At 40.3% G+C, this 25,989-nt stretch overlaps 1 protein-coding gene across 1 annotated transcript in view; it reads right to left on the bottom strand.

Moving 5' to 3' along the window:
* LOC139736022 (uncharacterized) overlaps window positions 1–25,989 on the bottom strand; it is a 127,989-nt gene that overhangs the window by 96,000 nt on the left and 6,000 nt on the right. Inside the window, exon 2 of the mRNA XM_071646769.1 lies at window positions 19,094–19,869. Within this exon, the coding sequence (XP_071502870.1) occupies window positions 19,094–19,869 (776 nt within the window). The remainder of the gene's footprint in view (window positions 1–19,093; window positions 19,870–25,989) is intronic.

Here is a 25,989-nt window from a genome sequence, read left to right on the forward strand (position 1 = left end):
TTTTTTTTTTGCTCTACCTGATGATTAATTTTGCAATAAAACTATTCATATCCATTCAAGTAAAGTTTTTTTTTCTTTCTTTCTTTTTCTGTTCTTGTCAGGGTTGTAAATGAAGAAAGCCCTCATCATGTCTTTGGTCTGCTGCGTCTTTGGTTCCACTTTCAGAAAGGAGCACCACAGCGTCATATCATCTTTAGTAATCACAGAAACATCGATCTCTTATGACGTCATAACCTTTGATTTACGAAAACTATGCTTATTTGTTTATCACCACTACAGAACATAAAACTTAGCCATTTTCCAGTCTTTTTAAGTAATTATTCATACCCCATCAATACCCCAAATGACCATTGTAAAAAAACAGAAAGTGTTGCCCTGAACTGGCGGTTTTTTTTTTTTGCATAAATGACGGAAATATCCTTCATTGACCTTTGTGGTTTAAGACTTCAAAGCTTCAAATTTGCCCTCTAATCCAATGTGAGTGGCCTTTAGGTTTGTTGTGGGCGAAGAACAAAATAATCAGCAACGAGGGAAACATCCATGTCACTCCTTGTCGCTCGATATGAATTGACACTTGTCATTGAAAGAACGTTTTCTTCTTTTTCTTCTTCTTCTTCTTCTTCCTCTTCTTCTTCTTCTTCTTCTTCTTCTTCTTCTTCGTTTTCGTCCAAAACTCTGGCAAAGTTTGGTGGCGAGTATTGGGTCAGGAGTGGACGATACCATGTTGGACCGGGGGTTTGGGAAGTAGGGTGAGGTCGTGATTTTTTTCTTTCATGGCAGCAGATGTTTGATAAATTAAAGGATGAAATTTCATGTGATGTGATGACGTCATTGACTGAATTGATTTGTAGAATTAATTTCCCGCAAGAAGCAGCAACGCGTCGGTAACCTTCGGGTCTGTTCGATGATGAATCCAAGACAACGCAGGAACATGAAAACGATCGAAACGCCTCCCTCTAGTCCGTTTGTTTTATTGTTGTTGTTGTTGTTGCTGCTGCTGCTGCTGCTGTTGTTGTTGTTGTTGCTGCTGCTGCTCCTGCTACTGCTGCTGTTGTTGTTGTTGTTGCTGCTGCTGCTGCTGTTGTTCCTTTTTTTTTAGAGATATTTTGGTCTAGTCAATGAATGACGATGGGTAGAGAACAATGCACTGTGACATATTAATGGAGGTCCCGTATGTGAGAGAGTCACAAATTATGCACGTTAAACAATGTTAAGGATCCTGCTTCATTCATTCATCGGGGGGGGGGGGTGTTTCATACAGCTGCTCGTAAAGGTACGAACTTACGAGCGACTGGTGATCAGTTCTTGTGCTGAATTATGGAAATTATGATAAATATAGCACATCAGAACTGATCACCAGTCGCTCGTAAGTTGTTCGTAACTTTACGAACAGCTTTATGAAACACCCCACTGGTGAAGTACTCCCGCCTCACGTTTAACTGAACAATACACTCTATATATTTAAGACCAGTCAGTGCAAACTATATATTGGTTATCCAGCCATCTTCTCAGATGAAAAATGAAAGAAACAACTAAACACACTATCAAACAAATAATATGCACCTACCGTCTCTGTCTGTTGAGTTGTCACAGAACACAAGTCTATCAAGTCTGTAAGGCAGTAATGTTATCGTCCCTATTTCCCGTAATATTCCTTACAGTTATGTATCAAATAGAGTGTCGGGTTTAACACTTTATGTGTTTTGAGTGCTGATTGGCTTATACACATTCAATCGCCATGTACACACTATCCACAGTTCCTGACACGGAAAGGGTTTACTCGCCCGTCTGAAGCAATCTGCATGATGGCGCCCTGCACATAGTCTATACACACTAGCGGGAAACAGTGTTTTAGCGATGATGCTCTTTCGTTGACGTAACTCTGAGCCCCTTTCTAGATCAAAATTCAGCTTGTGCGTAAAGTCCTTGTCTGCGACAATGAGAGGGAGTTAGGTACAACATACAAAGAATAACAATATGATGCACCTTGCGTAACCTCTTCTCACACTCTATTCGAGAGTGTCCTGTACAGATAGAAAGAGCTATTAAGAAATACGCTTTCTGGGAGGTCGCAACATTGTTTCGCGTAAAAGAACAATTCGCCCTGTCATCAAGGTGCCTTAAAACTGTGTATTCCCAAATAGCCCTATTGTTATAAAGTTAAAACTACAAGTTAAGACTTACTTCTTTAATAATATTCTAATACGTGCACGTGGTTTTGCACGCATGTTAGCGAATATCATTCTGTCGTCACTTCAACTCCTTTATAGTGGCAACACGTGCAGGTATGTAAGTTGAAGGCCCTACAGCGATGCCCGTGGATACATCGCCTCTAATCATGTGTCATTATGACTGTGGTGGGTCCACCTATTGGCAAGGAGGTAAAAGGGGCTATTTAGGTAACTACATCATGCATTTTCAGGCTTTTATGTTTAAAAGCGAGGGAGAATCCACCCCATTCATTCCCATGTTTACCTCAACGAATGCCACGCCATTTGCAGTTCTTTAAAGCATGCTGATGCAATTCAACAATTCCTAGGTATGCAGCGAGTGTGTAATATCGCATGTTAGGCCTTCATTTGCTCTTTTTGCCCTTTACTTGCTACGTGAAAACATGTTTGTGCACGAGCAATCAGTGCATAATGTTCCACAAATGTGTGACCTCCCCAAGATGTTGGTGGCCAAGAATGTTACAATTCCACAGACACTTGAGAATCGTTTGAGAAGGTGTTTACTATCCTCCCTCAAGACTCCTATCGTCCATTCAGGCATCACGCCATGGCTTTTCAAAACGCGGTATCAAACTGACCAAACATTTTCCGCAACTGGGGAGGTCTGGCGTACCACACATTGTATACCGACGTCGCGGCACACAGCGTTTATATTTTCGTAGCAAATGTATGTTGTGTCCTTAATAATAGCTGGAGATTGATGGTTACGGCGCTCTAATAGTAATGTCGATAATTCTACCATCAATCCATTTAAACACTTATTTACGACTGGCTAACATTTTCCAGCACATTTATATACATCTATAATTTCAAAACCCAAAGAAGCGGCTTTAATAAAAGTGCAGCTCCGACATCAAAAAGTAGTCCACTGCACTCTACGACTGACGAGTTAAAAACATACAAAAAGAAAAAAAAAAGAAAGAAAACAATGCGCAGACAGGTACACAGCTAGTGCGGTAAATATATACCTGGCCACACTTGCAATTCATGGATGAATTTAACACAAGCTGAAAAAAAAAATCGAATCATCTTTTTGGTGCGGTGTACATACATGACTATCAACTGATGATAGTAAAAAATAATAATGATAAATGAACGAATATATAAATAGGACCGATCCATTTCACCCCCGAAAACATTTATTTTTCGAGAGAAATAGACAAGAAAGACGAGAAATTCGTTTTTAATCAATCCGTATTTTCTTTTTAAATCCTGAGAAAGAATACTTAACATTGTGTCAGCTGCAATCCAATCCATGCTCTAATCGCACACGAATCAACAAGACGGATGGTCATCCCAATTTGTGCGAAGCTGTCGAAATTGTTTGGGAACGTTGTACCTGGAAGTTGTCATTGAACAAAAGCCGAAATCTCGAAATAGCCAGGGCCATTGTATACAGCCTGTTGCCGAAAAAAAGAATGCCCGATTAAGGTCATGTTATAGAAGTGATATGAGAGAAATAATTGTCTCCTTGTTATAAGCTCTATTCACCCGAAGGTTGCCCCGTTTGAATCCGTTGATCTCAATTCCCATCCCACCCGCATCACGTCTTTTGCCCAACAATTTCAATGGCATTGAAATGTATGCATGCTGAGGTTGGAATCGAAAGAAAACTATTCAAAGAATAAGGACAAATTTGAATATAAAACTCTTGATTTGTAGACAAGATAGTATTCAAAAATCTGAGAAAGGGCAGCTAGCGCATACCCGTCTGTCTCATTATTCACTGTATTTCGAGTGCTGTAGAAAAAAAAAAAGAAGAAAGACGTGTCATTCTTTGCTCTTTTTGACATGTAACGAATATTGAGAATGGATCAATGGATATTAATAATATATTGCGTAACCAGTCTGTTTCAGCCTTGTCACTGATAATATAGAAATATGAATACAGTCGAACCTGCCTTAGTGGCCATCTGTCTATAGTGGCCACGTTTTTTTTTTCTATTTCCCTATTAGGCTGGCCACTATAAACAGGTTTGACTGAAATATAACTGAAGATAAGATCCAGGCTACCCAGTGTTTGCTGTTTAATAAGTAAATGACTGATTTGATAATGTCCCACACATCAAGAATGAAGTCAAACAAACACACCAAAAAAAAAAAAAAATCTGTGAAATTTGAGATGAGACAATACTCAGAGTTTACGACCAATAGAAAGTCAGTGAGTCACCCGATATAGCTCTCAACGGGCAGATCACAAACACTATACAATATATACTTCCATGTCGACACGTGACTTTGGGATCAGACACAAAATTAGGATTTCGAGAGTATTTAACTAAGATGGTACAACTTCCGCATGTCACCGAAAGAGATACGTCCTTTGTCATTCAAAAATCAATATTTTTTTTTCAGTTCCTCCACGAGATAAACAGTTGATTGTGTAAGTCGGCCAAAAGAAACACATGTACACTGAGTAGTGTGTTTGTTTCTTACTACTGTTGTATAGGCCAACGTTTTTCACACTTCAGTCACAAACAACAGAATTCATTTAAACGAAACAGGGTCAAAAAACAAAGCGAAGCAAATTTAGAGGAGCTTTCCACAGCTATAATAGGACTTGTGTGCCAGGGTAGAAATCGAACCTATGACATGTCACATTTTAGAGTAGAGATCTGTCTGCACGATACCACTATACCACTGTTTACCACTGCTCCTACACCTGCAGTTATGAATGTGAGTTTAACCCGTTTCATACTGAATTCTGAAATACCCATAGACTTTAATACGCAGGCCACCTTTTTCCCATACGGAACGGGTTAATCAACATGGTGAAGTATGAAGTGTAAATCGTCTGCCACCGCGCAAAGCTGTACATAATGAGTTGAAAAGTTTAAAAAAGGTCCTTACGACAAAGCTCTCATCACTTTTTTCTCGACTTCTTCTTCTCCTTCTTCTTCTTCTGCTTCTTCTTCTTCTTCTTCTTCTTCTTCTTCCTCCTCCTCCTCCTCCTCCTCCTCCTCATCATCATCATCATCTTCTTCCTTTTCTCAGCAGAATCAAGACTATAAGACCCTTTTTGCGCTCCCTCTCGAAGGCAAGGTTAATTCGCAAGTGCGCTTTTTCTCCAGGGAGTCAGGAGCAGGGATGGAGTAACATTAAAAAGGTAACGATCGTCTGCTTGAAACCGATAACAAGCAAGCGAAGAGTGCCACACGTGACCGTGTCGAAAGAAGCAGTCTTTCCCCTCCTTGCTCTACTACTCATGTAACACTCCCATCTCATGTCACAAAACCTTTTGCTAGGGAGATTTGGAGCTAATAATAAAAGGGGTCATAGGTTTAAAAATGAGGACTGACGTTATGTCCTGGTGTATCTATTCAGTACGTTTAAATATTTTGTTAGAATGAATAGTCCGGTGTCTCCGTAAATTCAACTTTTCTCTATCGGAAGAACATAAATAAAGAGTTAGGACCTAAAAGTTGGTAATAGTTTTAGGTAGTAGGTTAATGTATACAAATTTTATAAACAAGCTGACAACGATGACAATAGGATTTTCTTTGATAAAGGAGAGTTATTTGCCCCATCTTGTCCTAGAGTCTGACCAATTGCATTCATTAGTTGTTGCTAGATAACAAAAGCAACAAATCGCGTGAAGGAATCGCAGATTACGATCAGCTGACCATGATCACTTGAAAGAAATAACCAAAGATCACGACGTAGGTCTTACCATAAACCTCCCTGACTGAAAGAAAAAATAATAATAACAATCGTGTGGTCATGCATTTGTTGTTGCTACATTGGGCAAGCCTTAAGCAAGTCTCATTCATTTTAAGGTTTCCATCAGTATTCAGGAACAATTTTTAAGTTTCTGTTATAAAGGCATACGTGCAGTTTGATTATGACGTGAGCGAACTGATCTACAGCTAACTATGTGGTGCAGATCGAATAACGGGCAGTGCATAAAATCTCGAGAGACATTTTTCTATGTCCTGAATTGCCGAGATTCCTACAATCGCCTTAATCCTGAAACATTGTCGAATGTGAAGACAGAAGACTAAATCCCTGGGGGGCTCCCACGTGAGTAACACGGCTGTCAGGCATTCCCTCATGTACAGGTAGAAATTCGTTGAAGAGATTCAAGTTCACGTAGGAAGCTTTCAATGGATGCAGGCAAAACCAAAAGTGATTGTATAGAGTGGCTGAATGGATATGCACGTACTTTTGCGCGCGCGTCCGTTTGCGCGCTCGTCCGTTTGTGGGAGAAGAGCTCGTAATAGACATATGACAGGAATTTTCAGCAACCTGATTAGATTCACTTTGTCTTGATCCTGGACGGCGTAATGTTTATGCTCTCAGAGGCACTTAGATGTTCGCTTGCACTTAGTGACGTCGTATACTGTTTGCTAAACTCCGTGATTTACTGCGAGTCAGGGTCATCGTGGAGTGCGTCAACCCCCTCGATGCCGGCGGCGAAAGATCAGTCGATGTCCTCCACATTCCCGGCGGATTTAAGACGAGCGAAAGATGAATCTTGGGACTCGTAGCTTCCTTGATGCAGTCATAATGGGGTGTCTCGTACTTTGCTTCAAACGCCCACAAGAAATGTACCATGATGTTCCTTCTCGCTTGATCTAATAGAGTCATGATTGATTTCGTTCATGCAAAAAAAAAAGTAAATAAAGTCTCTTTTTCTCTAATGCTCCTGCCAATGAACATCGACATTTTCAAGCTTATGGCAGCGATGTCTTCATAATACGAAAGCCCTTTATCTAAAGAACCACTCGAAATTATTATACTAACGCAGCTACTTGGCATATTTACGAAGTCATTCAATTCAAGATGGATAGGGCTGATGCATAATAATATTTGAAGTATAAAATGTGTATGATTATAATATCCATTCTTACTGACGGAGCTGCGTACTCACACGGGGGAATAACACTTAGAATTCCTAAGTAAGTCTTCCCATTTAGTGTGCAACAAATAAAAATGTTACATTAAGACTTTTAATGTGCATTTTGAAAGAGGAATGCTCCTATCACATAAGAAATAATAATATTCTGATAGCCAGAACTTCTCCTACCCACAAATTTGTTGCATATTTGTCAGAGATTTTTGTCAGAGATTTCCGAAATTCCAACATTGTAGGGAAAAATGATATGGCGCACTATTTCTTTTGATACAATGCAGAGACAACGCCTTTTGTTATAGAAAGCAAATAGAATAAATCGTGATCTCGGTCTAACGGGAAATTTACTTTGACGCGTCTGTTTGAAATACGTGAGAAAATGCAATGAAAAGAGATAAAACGATAAAAAATAACTTCCACTCCTATTCCCCAGGTGTCCAAAAGGTGAAAGAAAGGTCACATATTTTGGTTTGTATGTATAGGCCTATCTCATACATACACACCTACGAGATAGATATATTCACTCCATATTGCAATGACTGAAACTCACATGATTCTAAACTGACTAGGCAATTCTTTTCTTTGCTATGTTGATGTTGGTGTGCATGCCTATGGTTGGTGCTGTTGTTGTTGTTGTTGGTTGTGTTGTATTGCGTTTGACGATAGAAATCATGCAGCCTTAGGGTAGACATCTGAAATAAAATGTACCGAGTATGTCAGAAGCTTGTCATCATGCGCTCTCATACTGCTCACGTTTTTATCCCTTTAAATCAAACTAAATAACATCAAAATAACATGGTACTAAATGTGTCATTACACCAGAAGTCGTATTCTCTTCATGTAGGTAATGTTTGCTGTCATTTAAATTCTTTAGCAACCAAAGAATCAAGTGAGGAGATGATACACCTCATTCATTGTTCATTGTTCTGTAATTGTCCCCCATTTGGTGTGAAAGCAATTCAACTCGAATCGTCAGGTAGGGCCGTACATTGTTACAATCGTCTGCTAAATTGTCGCGTCTCTTGCGAGGTATCGTTTCCAGCCAAAGCAAATTATCTGGCGAGATCCCTGCCAGCGCCAGAAGCATTGAGGAGGGGAGGTAGCGTTGCAAGAAGTCTTCATTTTCAGCACCAATTATGCCTATTTGGGGCATGCTGGTTAGCAATTATGGACAAAAGCGGGTAAAAAGTTCACCCAAAACAGGCGCCATTGTCCGTACGTGTGAAGAGCTCACAGAAAGAGCGCCAAATTTAGACTTTCGGCAAATCGATGGCATATACGTACCGATGACAAAAGAGGGGGAAAATCCATGCAACCAAGGAGCTTCAAGTAGCCCCTTGATGCAACTGTGCAACTGAGCTGCTTTTAGTGGGTATAATGTGTTATAATTATATCGAATTACCTCTGATATTGCAAAACGAGTTCCTACCGTTCACGGCAAAGGAGACATGTAAAGTGGTAGCATATTAAGAGAGGTAAAAGTAATCATTTCTTACTTCTACAAACAGATAAATATACTGTAACTCTAAAACCGTTTTTATCGGCATTTTCCGTTCGATCTCACATTGCCCTGTGCATGCTATGAAAATTGACATTACATGTTTCGTTCACGCACAATAGAACGAATGTTTCATTCTTAAAAGGGGAAATTGTAATTGTCAGGTAGATATGTCCGGATGTGAAAAGAAACTCCATATGAGCGAACCAAGGTTCTCGGCAACAAACCCCATCTGTCAGCGAGTCTTCGAGGCGGATCGGAACGGTGTATTGCTCGCCGCTCCCATCCCGCAGGATTTAGCTAACAACTCCGGTCTTTTCTCGCCAAAGCTATACAAATAACACGAGAATGGGAACACACATAAACACATCTGCATTGGGTCGAGTAGCGAATAACGACAGTAGCTGAACGTCTTCATGTAACATCCATATTTATACTAACCTTTTCCTCAGTTAAATATGTACGCCTACTGGTACGAGTATTGGGGGCGAGTTCTTTCTTTTGACCGCATCCGCTCCTTGTTTTTCTTTCATACCACGTACGTTCTTCTATTTTCGCGAAAACAATAACTTTAGCAAAATGATAGAAGTCCTATTCTAGACATCGACAAACTCTATAAAAATACTTTTCTCTACTAATAACGCTAGAATAGTTTACCTGCAGAATCAATGTGTCTATCGCAGTTTGCCTCACTGGATATTTTGATAGTGCTTCTCCATTGTACTTCTCAAGTTTGTTCAACAACTGACTGCAGCTTTGGTTCATACCATCAAAACTATGAGTCACACTCTCCCTTCTATATAGAAACTATAGAGCTTAGGAAAGACACATGGAAAATGGGATACCATGAAGGCAAATGCATCTGATAATATGATGTGAACGTGCAACGAATATATTTTTAAAACCATCTGTGTTCTTGATATGAAACCTTTAGACCCACGAACGGAAAGCTGTGTCTTGTCCTTAGCCGAGCTTACGGCGCCATCTTTGAAACTGCAATTGAAATACTTCAGGGAGCAAAGACCTCGTTTGAACTTCTGCTGGTTTTCGTCGGGTTTTCTCTTGATTTCTTTTCGTTCCTATAGTATTAAGGAGAAGACAAACAATCATAATTTGGCTAAATTGTTTTCACGGCTCCTCATATTGAAAAAGGAAATATTTTGTTCTCGTCTAGGTCACCCTAGAGTAGACGCAGTCCCAGCAACAAGAGAAGTCGGAAGGTCGTCTAGGGCGCCTGAGATGGCATACCGTTAGGCAAATGGCTTCAAGTGAACAAAGATAGGATTTTGCTTGAAATCAAAATCTCGATACATCGCTATAATAAAATGCACGATTACTGCAGTGTTGCCGTTTTACTGTTCATTGTGACCTCTTGATCCCAAAAAACATTGGACTGACAGTTCAACCCTCGAAAGGTCGGCGTTGAAGAGAGGGAATTTTCTCTTTCCACCATGTATTAAATGGTGGAAGACAGGTGCGCGCGTCTTTGCGTGTGTCTTTCTTTGCAAGCCATGTGTTGTCAGTCACGCACAAGCGATAAAGTACCCCACCTTAGATCAAAAAGATCCAAGCAAGAATGCACTGAGACGTAGAAACATGCAGAATAGCAACTTTGTTCTCTGCTTCTGCATACGAAAAAAGTCATTGCTCTCTCTTGACCGAATGACTGTATACAAAGACTGAAACATCAACTCACTTTTATCATTCCGACTGGTAGAATAACTGGTTTTGCTAGAAAATAAAGAGAGATATAATCACAAACAACTCATAAGTATTCTGATAATAGATCAATGTTGCTGCTTGAGAGAATGAAACAACTTTCTACTCATAAGCCATAAATCCGATCAAGCATCCAGGTCAATAGACAGGCCTACGAGGTAGAACGTGCAATTTAAGATGAGTGAACTAGATAACAGCAATCACTATGGATGGCTATAAGCAATAGTCACTTAAACGAAGAAACAGAGCACTTCACTTATTTTTTTTTCCTCAAAACGAATAGGAGTCCCTGTGAAATGAACAGTAAATAGATTTTGTGTAATTCCTGATGCATAAGATTCCCAGCAATATGCACAATGTACCAGCACATTTTGGACACATCGCACTCATTTTGGGGCTTATATCTCTTCAAGCAGTATCCATGGTAGTCTCATCATCTGCGTTAATCATCATTGTATCGGTGTATTTTCAATTTCAAACAATTAGGTTTTGTATTGAATACAATGCCATCTTTGTACACTGTTTTATTTTGTTTGTTTATCGTCTGGCTACTATGTCATATATACCATGTCTGTGTATTTCTATATTGCATCAATTAATAAACATTGACAGTGATCAACTCCGAAAGGAAAAGGCGTTTTTGCTATAAAAGAGTGAGAGAAAAAAAAAACCGAAATTTTAAAAAGAATCTTGCGCCATAGTGTTTTCCCCACTTCTTGATTCTACCAAACATGACCAAGGTGGTGTGGTATCTCCTTCAGCCGAGTCCTGACTGCCTGACAAACATACAGAGACTCATGGTTGCCATGTAGCTGCCTACAGACCTAACTTTCTCAGATGGTCAAAGACAGGCTCCTCTGCACAAAGACGCACTGAAAAGTTGCCAACGTTAGCATCGAAATCAAGTGAAGACCAAATACCAGCTGTCCTGATAGCGGTGATTGACCAAAACGGAATGGATTTCACTTTCGCCGTACATTATCATGTCAAGGCGGTATTCTGGAATCTTAATGGACCAGAGCGGGTAACATCAGAGGGCTGGCGGAGGATGCGGAGTACACCTGAGCAGCTGGTAGCGGAGTGGTGGTATAAAGGGGTGGCAGGTTGGGTTACGAGGGTTTTAGACATCCCGACCTGAATGTGTACTCTCGATATTTACTTACCCCATTTTTGTCATTATTAGGAGGATTGGAATGGGGGGAAATGTTGGCAAATAGGTAACACAGGACCCGTGTTCGGCCACCGGTGATTTTGTGTTTTTTTAAACGAGGAGATTGCGACATTCATAGAATGATTGCAGGGAATATTTACAGAGGGTTTACCTCTTTATTTATATTCCAAGAGGGAAGCCGCTTATTCAGCTCTATGATGTCTAATGTGCATTCTTGGTTTGGAGTGTAACCACATAGCAGCGATTGTACAACTGTATTTCGCCTAAGGTGATGGATTGCTTGGATGCGGTAATTGAATCGTTGACACGGTTCAACCTGCCCAGGCATTCATGAATCACTGTTTGTTACTAGCTTTGTCAACCAGTCGGTCTTTGTTATTTCAGTTCCTTCAACATTTCTTGGCGTTTGATGGTTCCGCCAATAACCTGTTTGTCACCGTCAACGAGGTTCATGAGCGGGTAGCTGTCTTAATGATGAAGACATCTTAAATTCTTCACATACAGTATGCATATCATTTACACGTAAACAATGAATAATGGTAGGTAGAATGTTATAATTTGCTTTAATTGTGCTGACATAGCTGGTAAATTTGACACTGTAAAAAACTGTTATTTTCTTCAGCCTGTATCCGTTCCTATTTTTACACCTCAGTGACAAAGATTCTTAGAGGGTGTGTACAGTTCTGGTCGAGGTGAGGATTTACCTTTGAACATTTTGGAGGTATTCAGAAACCACTCTATGAGATGTCAAAGAGCATGCAATTCTAAGGGGTATCAAAAGTTTATTTGATGAAAATCGGTTTTGAAATGGCTGAGATATCCAAAAACAATGTGAAACAAAGATATCCTAATAAAAGGCGTGGCCTGTCGCCTTTAATTATTATCACTTTTTTGGATATGTCAGCCATTTGAAAACCAATTTTCATCAAATAAACATTGAATCCTTCTTAAAATTACATGTTCTTTCATATTCCATAAGAGGTTTCTCATTATCTCACTTAGGAGTGTTCAAAACATGAATCCCCACCTCAACCAGTACTGTACAGTCCCTTTAATGCTTGAAAACAGGTCATCGGTAACGCCGCAAAGTGGTTAAACGACAGCTGAAATTTGAACACTACCCATACGGACAATCCCCGATTGCCACAAATGGACTAATGTGGGGTTTTCTGTTTGTTTGGTTTTTTTGGTCATACTGACAAATTTTTACCACTACCAATAAATGACATTACGTTCTTAGAATCAATGCAGTACATTCAACGAATATGGCACCATAGCAGTACAAAGGTGTGTCCCGATTCACCAAAGTCAGGTACATTCAGCCCTGTGAAAGATTCCTCTGATACTTGATTTTATACTTCGGGGTCTCGGTGCATCATTTTTGTGTGCTGGTCGGCCGCACCCTGATTGCTTGTCACTGAGTAACGACTCAAAAACATTCTGTAAATTTTCAGACTCAGGGGCAATCGATCCATCAATCCAGCTTTCTTTTGAATTACAATTGTAGGCGAAACGACAAACGACGCAAAGTTCTGGTGTAAATTGGTCAAGGACGGAAAACTATGGAAAATATATAGGAAAAGAGCGCGCGAGAGCGACGGACAGGACGGAAATAATTGTCAAAAGAGACAGATCATTAATCTATTTGAAGCATTAGCCATAATACCCATCAAATTGAAAAATTACCTGAAGAATCACGCCTCGTCGCATGCTAAACATAATTATAACGCCGCTAAGCTCTTTCTGAGACTGTCAAATTGATAGAGTGGTGTGTTACTAAACAACGTGTAAAATCCGTCATGTAATTATTGTCGAGTGATCGTATCTGCGCTGAACCACGAACGCCCGATGGAATTTAAGAAAGGACAAATCGTCATCTCGTTGTGGCAAATGGTCACAAATATCTATCGGTGTCCAGCGACAGAACTCGTCCAAAGACAATACGATCATGATGACTATCGGTGGACATTCATTATTCTTCCTTTCTCACCATGCCTTGCTTTGCTTTAACCTTTTGAGTAGCGCCGAGCCTTTCGAAAGCAAGTAAAACGCTTTAGTTTTAGTTTACATTTCTGACCTGCTGTGAAGACATCGGCACGTTGTACACACATACAATTTGCAGCACCTCACTTTCCTGGCGGGGGGAGGGGGGGGGGGGGACAGAGATCGGGAGGGCTTATAGATGTGGCGGCATTAAAGCCCGAGCGAGATGAGTTGACAACCAACAAGCATGTTTAGTTTCCAGTGAACCTCAAACATCTTGTACATCATGTATATCTGGAAGACAGGATACCACGGAAATATTTCCTTCTCGTTTCTGAGATTAATTATTGATAATGTCGATATTATTTTCATATAGGCGTAGGGGTCATTTGCACTTTTTTCAGCTTGAAGAATGCTGGTTAGTGCTCAAACATTCTTTAGAGTGTGATGACCGCGCTAATCAGCAAAGCATTTCAGTCCAAGAAAATACACTTTTTAATAGTAGGAGGGTTTTTCTCCCGATATTTTAGCCCTCGCATCGAGGAAGACGGATTTTGCCATTGTCTCCTTTACTTGTTTCATTCTCGAGGGTCTTTCCGATCCATCGAGCGTGGGCCCGGCCTGAGAACGAAACAGGAACATGCCTGGAAGTTCGGAAGGCCCAAAACTCGAAACCTACAAAGATGAGACCCGTCATTACGAGGATGAATTTTTGAGCTCTAGCACAGCGCGTTCCAGCCCACGTCCATGATGGCTGATCCTACTACCTTGCCGTTGATTACTTGCGAACTTGTTACTTAATCCTTCGATGAGCGATCGTTGCTGAAATTATGTTGGCGATGCATTGAAACAGCATGAATCGGTTTGCCAAACAAGCATTGTGTCTTTTCAGCCTTTACGTGCCTTCGAATTGGGAATATCCTGCTTAATCACGATTACAGCATACTACATTCTTCTTCGAGCGTGACTATGATACATGCATGCCTCCTTTAAACGTGGGCTTTCACAGTCACTCATACAATCTACCAACATAATGTAAACCTCAGTTGTTTCCTACATAAACATCACGGCACCTGCACTATTTACCAAGACTATTTCGAAACACGTTTCAATGTTGACACCTAACAATCGTGCCTCTGCTGTTCATGGATGTGAGTTCAATTCACAGACGATTTCATTGAAGGCTTTTTTTTCTACACCAGTGCTCATGGGCGCGCAACACTCAATTGATGTGGAAGGCAAATAATAGTGAAGAAATTTATTGTTCAGCTCTACGCTTGCAAGTAAGTTAATCAGAATTAGTATCAATTAATCTTTGACATTAACTCGTCATGCCAACATTCTAACAAGATGAAGAATGGACTGGAGAGGGGATTGTTTTTTCCGTCAAAACTTCACATACGACAGTTCATTGTTGCTATGAATTTAGGGGTGCTGTTCGTTATTCCGAAGGTTCGTTATTCCGAAGATTGGTTAATCCGAAAATGAAATTCGGAACAATGAATCTTCGGAATAACGAATCTTAGGAATAAAGATCCTTCGGAATAACGAACCTTCGGAATAACGAGCTATAACCGAATTTAGTACATCTTACGTGCAAGACCAAGTAAATTTGATCATGCGATGTTCGAAATCTTGAATGTATCTTTCATGTCCAATCTGTTCCTTCATCTACAAAAATGACAATTTCACCGACAAATTAATTATCCGACTTTAAAGAAGGGAGATTTCAAAATATGGTTAATCTAACCAAAAAGCAACAACCACGATATTGATGCCTGTAGCCGGATTATAGCCATTTTTGCCTCCCAATTACCCGTCGGACACACCGTCTCTATCGCTTCCTCTATGGGGACTACTGCCACCAGTGGATAACGCTCCATCGCATTACAGCCATCTCCTTTCGAATGGAGGAGAAGCTCCTTCGTGAAAGGGGGTCAGAGCTGAAAATAAACCTCCGTAGGTTCAGGCCTATTAGTGTGGGTCATATGCTTCTTGATAATGATATAAAGAATTACTGCAAAACGTTACTGTCAGTAAATGCTGCTGCAATGCTTTGTATTATGAATATACAGACATGATATGGATGTAGCATATTTCTAATTTCATTCTCTTTTTATCATTTGTTCTATTTATTTTCTTTTTTTTTGCACTCCTTGAAAACGAGATCATAAGATGATCATATTTTGAATTATTTCTTTCTCTTTTGAAGCTAAGGTTGTCATAAAGTAACAAAGATATGTTACAGTCTTTTGTTATAGCGTGGATGGGAACCAGGCGCGTGTGCGTAACACACACACACACACAAAAATCGAACTTGGGATTGATGTATAGGGCCTATCTCCTTTATAAGATCAAAGGCAAACGAATAAATTGTAGATAGATATAAGGGAGAAACTAATATGACTCTCGCAAATCTTCACTGACTGATTTTAGTAGCGAGTCACTGACGTCTAAGAACACCGAATTGATGCACAAACTAATAAACAATTTTTCCATCATAATACTGTAACCCACTGATTGGCATAAAACTCATAACCTGATCACTGCAAAAGGAATTCATATCAAAATAATCATGAACAGGTTACTGCAAATATGAGCATTGATTCGTTTGACCCGTTTGACCGCTTCGGTCACTTTAGAGAACACAACTCAACTAACCGCCCTTATACATCTTGACAGAAGAATTGCATCTTGTTTGCCCCAAGATTGTTCGGAAAATAAACACTTGGATCGTAAAACATCAAAAGTTCTTTCTTGCATTTTCTGATTTCTTCAATATGACGTACACGTCATTTCGGACACTTGCCATGCTTTGTTAACCGATGTCAAGGTGCATCAGTCTTTACAAGGATAACGCCAAACAGCAAGTTCGGAGTATGAAGTTTACATGACAACAACTCCGCAGTATACGTCCTTGAGCAGGTCACAGAAGAACGATCCTCGATTCTCGAAGACCTGTTCTCTCGTCTGCAACCATGAATTCAGCTGGAATTTTTGATGACCACGGTGATTACTGATGTTAAAAAGTGTACGAAAGAAGAAAGTTATTGATTGGCTCTGTTTGTCTTTACATTAGTTCGTTCACCTTCGCCCGAAGTGTCCTGGCGAATGAATTGTCACAACATTTGCTATGTATCTTTCGTCAACGTCAAGCAACATGACTGTTTAATGTTACCATGGCTTTCCTTCCTTCCTCATGATGCTTGTGACTGCCTGTCCTACTGTGGGTCACGCCATTTCCACGGCAGTAAAATTAAAAAGTAGCGCTTCTATACTGTTTCCGGTTTTGCCAGAAGGAAGCCTTCTTTGCAATTAGCTTGCCCTATGTTGAGGGTTTTCGAAAAAGCTAATCGAGTTTCAAGAATGCCGACAACTGTGTTAGACAATGAACATTAGATGAACAGGATGATGGAAGTGCGCTTGTGAAGAAAGCTCCAATTATGACGTCATCGCGCACATTTCTAAGTCATCTATCAACATCTAACTGACTCCACTCCTGCTGTGAAGTTAACTTCCCGTGCAGCTCTCTCCACGGCTTTAGCTACGTACGGGACTGAAGAAGACCAGCCCACGTTTTTAACACCCATTTTGTTGGTGGAGATGAAAGTTGTTCGGATCTTCCTACTCTCAATCCTGTCCATTCATGTTCTTACAACGTCTCTTTTTGCCTACTAAGTAGTTTCTTCTGAACCTAAGGATAAATTGCTGCCTCTTTTGATATCATTACTGAAGATAAAATAGCGTAGTGAACTCTGATTCGTACTGAACGTATTGGACTAATAATGAGAAATCACCTCCTGCTTATAAGCATGTGTATCTATGATTGTTACTTTTCACATTAAATTCGTTTTCTTTCTTTCATTTTGAATCTATATTTTCATCTGATAAAAGTGTCAAAGTTTCACGAATATTAACTCTGTGCATTTCATTTGTCTCCTATTTGAATTACCCTTTCGTCTAGGAGGTCCAGAACTCTATTCTAACAATACAGTTTTCATATTTAGGTTTCTAGATTGATGAAAGCGATGCTGCCATGTTTGTGAATAACCGAAATCATAATGACAAAATTTGACAAGAATATCAGCAGGGCTCTACAACTAGAGATTATGTAGGTCCTACAACCAGATTACTAAATAGGCCTACGTCATGGCAAATACAGGCGAATGTCAAATGGCGAATGCTATTATAAGTAACGTAGGTCATTGTTGCTCTTATCAACACATTTTACATCATCGTTTCCTTAGTCAGTTCTGGTCGCCGTTCACTCCCTATTTTTTGTGGATGTTGGTTTACAAAGGTTCGACAAGATTTTTCCTCTGATCTACCTCCACTAGTACCGACGGATTCTAGGAAGCTGCATGATCTCTGAGAGTGATATATATTATTTGCTAATATCAGGGATCACAAAAAGTCCTCGCGCATTTCTGACTTGATCACGAGTAAATATGAGATCAAACTTCTGATCACACCGTCCTTTGGATTATGCAGGTTATTTGTCACTTTGCGTCTGGCAGGAAGAAAGCCTTGCCCAAAACACACGGAACCTTTACTTCAACGTCATGAGAAATAACATTGTCCGATCGGATCAGTGCAAACGACATGGTTTGACATCAAAAACACTTATTTGGTCATCATTAGCCCATAAGAAAAACCTTTATTTAAAAGATGATATTGCAGATGACAGGTAACTCCACATCAGCACCGAAGACGATATCTGGCCATCATTCTGTGTGGTCAACTCCTTCAAAATATGTCATCTCATCTTTCGCTGACAATCATAGACAGATGATACCTTACAGAGTATTTCTTTCAGTGGATAATTACTTGTCCGTGACCATGTAGTCTCAGGAAGCAGACTTCCCTCTATAAACGGAACGCAAGGTCATCCCAAAATACAAGGTGACCTAGAAAGATATAAAAAATTCCCTTGCAAATGATAGCTAAGGTCTATTTGTTTAATAAATTACTGATTTAAGGCCAATAAATCAAAAAGAAATAGCTTGCTATCATAAACTGCTTTGACTTAATAAACTGATGTCCTGAAATAAGTAAATTCAACAATTTCGATGCTGAAATAAAAGCTAGGGTTCAAAACTATTTGACGTTTGCTGTGCATGTAACAGGCAAGGTTTCAAGCAACTGTAATTCTCTTTAACTCACTACCTCGCTGTAAATCACAGATTGATCCTGCATTAGTATTTTATCAGTAAGTGATAACCTATGCGATCCGCCTCCTACTTTTAGGTCCACCGACACCTTCAAACGTCAGACTAAAAGTTGATATTAGAAATTCGAGCGAGCCAGTCAAGTGCGTGGTCAGGTAATCGCATAAAGAGGGCGTGACCGATAGACCTTGTAATGAGACCCAGAGCTGTGGTGTCAATTTCAATTTTGGACCTATCCTGTCGAGCTGCGGGAGGGCGCTCTCACCACAGATAAGTGCAATCACTGTAACAACCATAAATCAACCAATGACGGAATGTCATTCGTGTTACTCGACGCAAAGCGTCAAAATGTTAGGCAGCAGACACCAAGTCTTTATTTACGATGCTCTATCAAGTATGAAATAGCACCTGATTATGTTAGGCCAAAGATGAATCTAAGAAATCAAAAAGGAAATGCGAGGGGCTACTTACGTTCGCAGGAATATGTCCAGGGTTGAGATGGGTTGACTATCCGTTTCCAGCCGGAACAACATTCGGCAGGGTAGTATCCAACATATCTACACACTCCACGGGTCCTGGTGCGGGGGATGGTACCTCTCGTAGGGTACCTCCAGCCAGAACTTGACACCTGTGTCTGCGAATACGACACACCACGGTGATGAGTTCTCGTGTTGTACGGTGACCTGACAGGGGTACGCGACTGTGTCAAGTAGTTCCTACCAGGGGTATTCCCTTGTGGGTATATTCTGCCGTTAACTCGGACGCCCGTTGATGACCTGACCGGGGTATGGACCTGGGTCCTACCAGTGTTTGTCACCTGTGGTCGAAACACCACTGGGATCTGGCGCTGTGTTTGACCCCCTGTGGGGACACGCCCTCCTGGATACGTCCTAACCAGGGTTGGTCTTCCATTGGGCTGGTTCCTAACATGAACCTGTGGACTTAAAACGACGCCAATTTGTCCCGTTTGTCTTGACACCACACCCCCTTGAGACTGTGGTCTCGGTCCGATAACACCTGTCGTTTGTCTTCCCCTGATGGGAACTTGACCCCCTGGCACCACATACGTCCGTGACCCTGTGATGGTGGGTCTCCGAATCCCGTTGGTAATCACAACCTGAGATCCTGGAACTCCTGTCCTTGGCAATGAGTTATGTGCACTTGGGGCTGAATTTCTGTTCTGTCCACTGAGTGCTCCTTTTATGTCCGGATATTTAGTATCCAACGGGGCATGTATCTGCGTCCCTCTGGAGAAAAGAATAGAATTGAAAAAAAAAAAGATTAAGTATCTTTTTCTGTGTTTTACCACAGCACATGCCCTATACCAAAACTGAATTATCTGTCTATGTCTTTTAATGCGCAACCCTCCATTAATGTTGTATAGAAAATTTGTTTGACAGCAGCGAATATAACACTAGCAAAGTTTGAAGTTGTTACTTGCTTTCGTGCGGAGAGTATACATTGCGTATGTTATTTCAACGCTGAACTCTCGCATGATCTTCTTTTTATGTTAAATTCTGCACAAATTATGATGAAAATACAACTATGTAGAGAAAATTTAGAATATGTAACACAATACAAAAAGTAAGTAATGACTATAAGGTTTGGTAACACTTTGTAAGTTGTGTATGGATAGTTTCGCCTATGAACCGAACTTATTGACAGAATGGTCAGATATGAAATTTTAAAGCAAGCTTGAAAGCACGAAATCGTGTTCCGATTCCTAGAAAGTCGACACGCACCTATATACACACACACACGCACACACACACACACACACACACACACACACATACACACACACAGAAAAAGCAAAATAATTGTCGTGTATTCAAACTTCTCTCCGGAATGAAGAACTAAAAATTGTCAGACGCCCACCATGGAATGAAGAGACCTTGTAATCACGGACTAAATTTAGCAAAGATGCAGCAAAATCCACCTGTCAGGTATCGGACGACGCGGATCTCCTATCCCGTCTATCCCCCGGGACAAGGTCGCCAGTCAGTCGGAGGAAATTTCAAATTTAAATCGAAGGTGCTCACGAATTTTGGTTATCTTGTGTGTAGGTTTCAGATCGCAGTTGTGGGAATTGATGCTAATTTTTCGGTAAATTCTACAGGCTCACGAAACATGGTTGCCATTATAACAATCCCCGAAGATCCCAACCCTTCGTCTTCAAGGCAAGGTTGCCAACTAATCAAACTGTGATCATTAACAGAGGGAAGGATGGTCAATTGATTTATTTAGCTTTATATTATTTCTTTGGCTTTTACTGAACTATATCAGTAAGGAAACCCATATTATGTAAAGATATGGGCATTCATTTCTTGTTTAAACGTTTTAATTTTGGTTCTATGATGTCGTTTGTTGTCCTGTGTATTAACCTTTTCTTCTTATGTGGCAATAAGGGCGAAACATAAGACTGTCTTCACTGACTTAAGGCTCGAGGGCTCCAACAAAAATAATCTGTAAAGACATTGGTTGTAGCCGCGGCATAAAGTGTAAGCATAGGTTAGGTACCTTTATCTACGCATACGGATTGTTTGGTATAAGAGCCAGAAGCCTATTGATCTTGCAATACTGATGCAACACTAACTTTTGACAACACGTTGTAGGATAACAGTCAGTACATATAGATCCAACTCGTTTTAAATCGAGGACACACTTTAAGCAGTGTTAAGTTCGGCGGTTAATAATGAGAGTCGAATTGAAACCTGTCAGAGGATTTGGAATGACCACATTCAAGAGAGTGTGCTTCTCCGTTTAACCCTTCAAAGTTTTTATTTACTCTTTATACAATGCAGTAAGCATTTGTGTTGGCAAAGTTATATGCAGATGCATAGCACTTCATGTCGGTACACTGCGTTCCTAACTTCGACATTGTCCTGTGGAGAGTGTGTTTATCGTCACTGAATTGAATAATAACGTGCTTTTCATATTTGAGATGTCACGTACGACACAGCCCGATGTACAGCAGCCCGAAGGATATTTTCTGAGCTTGTTATTCTCTAATAGAATATCTTAAATCATAGTTTAATATGACAGACATGTCATAATGGCATTCCATCCCTGCTTTCTACAAATAAACACACTTTATCGGACGATCGAGATAGATGTTAAGGAGACATTTAAACCGTCTGGAAACTGTACCGTGCGATAAACACTACAACCATAGGACATTCTTTTCATTCCTGTATTTCAAGAGGTACTACTGAGTAGGCGGACATATCTTTAACTCAAAGACTAAAACGAAAGTAAATGATAACTTCTTTGCATCAAGATTTGTCTTATCTTTTCAATAGAATAAACATACTTTGTATCTAATATCCCCTGCAAGCTATTATACGAGCTTGACAGAGACGGTTTCAAAATGAGAGGTCTTCCAAGCTCCCAAGTTTTGTAGTCATGTTTGAGAGTTTAGTTGACCATAGTATTATCATTATCCTCACTTCACCTGGTAATAGTTTGGAACACCTTCTGAGACAAAACATGTGGTGTCAATGCTAGAATTCCCTAATATCCTGTCACATATTAGTGATTGTACAACATCCTGTCTGCAGACGGGGTCAAAATAACACCTTTCCCTTTAGCCTCTGTCATGATTCCATGCTAACCAGACATCCAAGAATAACAGTGAGCATGAATGGATGATTTGACGTGAAATGTAGGAAGCTGTGGGTCACTAATGCGTGTTTTTCACAGGATTTCCAGGTATTAGACTTGAAAGCAGTGTAAATACTTCCCAAAAGCCATGGCGATATGGCGGGACTGCGATACCTGTCGCATTGGATACACCTGTGAATGTGGGCGGAGCCATACTTAATCGCTATACTGCAATGTCTCAGGAAGGAAACATTACCTTAACAGGGTTGTTTCATTCTCTTCTCCAGTATGAATGATGTGGGATTTACATGTCGTGTTCTTAAATCAAACAAACAATTAACTTACGATACACAGACACCGCGTTGATATTACTTAGCGTGCTTACGAGTCTTCCTAACAGTCCTCATCTCCATAGCAACCGGATTCGCGCCACGCGGCTACGCCGTTCCTCTTGACTGACAATTTGTGTTTCAACATTTCATTTTTGAGCGCGTAAACAGGAACGTCTGCCAAATCGTTGGGCCCAAAGTTCAGTCTAAACAAAGAGCTCGTAGAGCAAACCATTGCATGACATTCTTCATGCATTCTTTTCAGGATGATTGACGCGGTTGACATGAACTCGGAAATCTTTCTCATTGTGTAACCATGGTGATCAACAATCGTCGACATTTTATCATGTCTGGGAATTAACAAACAATAGTCCCGGGATCCCACGCAATGTCAATGTAAGCTAACAAAGTAGAAATAAAAACATTATTTATACGACTGAAAAACACCAATGAATGTTTATCAAAGTCATAGAGGATCAGCAGTTTCAGCTGTAGTGTGTTTCTACAGCGCTTAGAAACATTGTAATAAGCGCTTAACAAATGATATTGATCATTATTGTTATTATGTGGAACAAGTATGAGAAGTAGTTTGGTCATTTGCGAATAGAATGCTAAGGGGCCCCATGAGGGCCAACATGAGATTCTACCACAATCTAAGAAAATTTCGGATAAACTTGTTGCAATATGATAAAGGAAAACGATGAGAATACAAATGAAATTATTGAAGCAAGCATTTGAAAATTAAATACATGTACATTGTATTGATATTGTAAGAGAAAGAGAGAGGGAGGGGGAGGGAAAGAGAGGAAGTCGTGTGAATAAGAAAATTCCGAAGTCATATCGTCACCAACGATCTCTGTAAATGACAATAATCGTGCCGTCATTTTTCTCTCTCTTTGCGCGCGCGGGATATTAGGCCCTGTGCACAACGATATTTCCAATGGATTTATGTATACACGTTTAAGCATTATACGTGTATTTGTCTCTCAGGATGTGTAAAGGCGAAATCAGGTTAACACACCTGAAATATTCCTTCAGAGAAAGTAAGGATTTAAGGTACTTAACTAAAGATATTTTTTATTTCTGTTTGTAAAAAAAAAAATCAGGGCCTACACATGAGCGAAAAGTATCATCTACCTTTTGATTCTTGTTATATTTCTTTTTAAATTCGGGAATTATTCGCGTGTGTGTAGGAGACCTTACGCTTTTAAAATCGGGTAGAAGACAAAACCACTCAGGACAAGTTATGCAAGTACTTTTTGATCTATGGAGAGTTACTGCAAAGGCCAACATGCTGCATATCGGTCAACGAAAACACGCTTTGTGATTCACTCTTTCATTTTACACCAGAGTTTGAGGATGTGACTACAGCGCCTCCAATCTGTGTCAGCGTGAGACGAAAAGTGGCGTGTGGCAGCTGGACACATCAAGGGCTAGCTAGCCTGGCCTTATCCAGAATGATGGACTGGGTTTTGTTACAAACTTTGACACGCCATGAGATGAATTGTGCCAGACGAAACCAAACAGCCAGACCGGAAAAAATAAGGTCTTCTAAGGAAATATGCAATCGTGTAAAAATTGGAATAATCAAGGATGGTGAATTCCAAACCTCACGGCGGCATAAAAATTACGTGTTCGTGGCCGAGAAAAGCATACGTCAAGGTAAATATTTTCCCGGTAACAGACAGGTTTGAGGTGATGTTGCATAGGTAAGCAAGAAAGGATGTTATAATCACTTTCAAAAAGATCTTCGTAGGAGGGACATCGTTGTCAAATCAAAACGTGCTCCTGACCATGCCTGCATGGTAGTAGCAAAGAAATATCGTTGGTAATTTCCGTATGAATCTACATTTATCGTTAGGCTTCGGGAAAAGAGACGTTGATCGAAAGTATTGAATATAGATTTGTAAGACGATAACATCATCAACTCCACACTTTTCTAGTTTTAGTGTGGTGGGGATAAGTATCATTGCTGTAAGAAAGAACTGTAGGCCTATAACTTCAAAATCGCCTGTCACATAATTTCATGCTAATTTTTAGTTGATCTTAATATGGAGTGAAATTTAATTTTGTTCCCAAGACACACTGCAAGACAAGGAGTGTATAACAGTTTGTATGTAAAAGTCGTTTGAAGACGTTTTCCTTCATGTTTATTCATTTAAAGTGATGGAAGACATGGACGGAAGAAAACAATCTTATCTCAGGGAACAAAGAGAAAATACCTTTAAAGACCCTTATGCGAAGTTTGATCCCGGAAAAAAAAAAAATCTTCCTTAAAGATTCAAAGACTGCCATCAATAAAGATTCAGGTGATATCCATAGTAACCATGAATACCAAATACCTTGCATTATAAGTTGAACCTTCTTTAACCATGTTGACTCAAGAAGGAAATACGAAAAGGCGGAGGGACGTCGGCTTTGTGGTTTAAGTGGGACCAAAGTCTTCTGTGGAGATGAGAGAGATTTGTTTGTGGTCATGGTTGCATGTTCTACCATAGTAGCTATGTCAGATCTCCCGACATCATTCTGCATCAAGTATACTGGTGTCATGAGTGCGCCCCCTGAGGTTTGAAATCGAAAGGGGATACCGTCACCCCCGATTGGTTCTCCTCTCCTGAATCTTGGCAGTGAGGGGAAAGTATACATACGTTGTATATCTCGCATTAGGATTGGTAAATATGCCAGCGTTTGCGAGATCATGGAGCTACTATAATGGCAAGATTCCGATTGTTTGCCAATATCTGCTGTTCTTAGCTGTTCTTGAGCTCCAAGGGTAAGAGTTGAAAAGTCAGCGATATTCTGCAAGAGGAATAATGCACAATGGGGCTTAGTTTGCAAATGCTGTGATGACAAGTAGTATTGAGTATAGGCGGGTGGATTGTGGTTTGAGGCCCAGCCCAGTGAAACACGGACCATTATTTGTCTTAATGTGACATTCCGATGTCAAACAAACCTGTAGGTCACATCGATTTCAGTCCTGTCTCTCTCAAACTGTACATTTTGACACACAACTTGACGGCTGACGTCATGCATCATTCATGATGCAAATGCTGATGAACCCCTCCCCCGGGGAAGAAGGGTAATGGCGTCTGTAACCCTCGGGGTGGTTCCCCGAAGTTTGATTTGATCTGATCGGCATTCCTCAAACCTCGAAGGGTTCAGCCTTCCGCGTAAAAAAAAAAAAAAGAACGATGTTAGCAGGGAGGGATCACAACACGAGTAAACTTGGCACGAAAATTATCTTTTCTTCTCTTCCTCTATCCCTCCCCCCCTTTCTCTCTCCCTCTCAAAACACCAAACATACACAGACATACACAAACACACACACAAACACACAGTGTAGTGGTAAATGGAAACAAAAACCACATTTCAACACTCGTACATACACATACACAAAGATAGAGATAATAACAAACCACATGATGAGGATTTCAT

Source organism: Diadema antillarum, unplaced genomic scaffold, assembly GCF_040938485.1.
Source record: "Diadema antillarum isolate AM-2024a unplaced genomic scaffold, OU_Dant_1.0 seq00000619_RagTag, whole genome shotgun sequence".
Classification (NCBI taxonomy): domain Eukaryota; kingdom Metazoa; phylum Echinodermata; class Echinoidea; order Diadematoida; family Diadematidae; genus Diadema; species Diadema antillarum.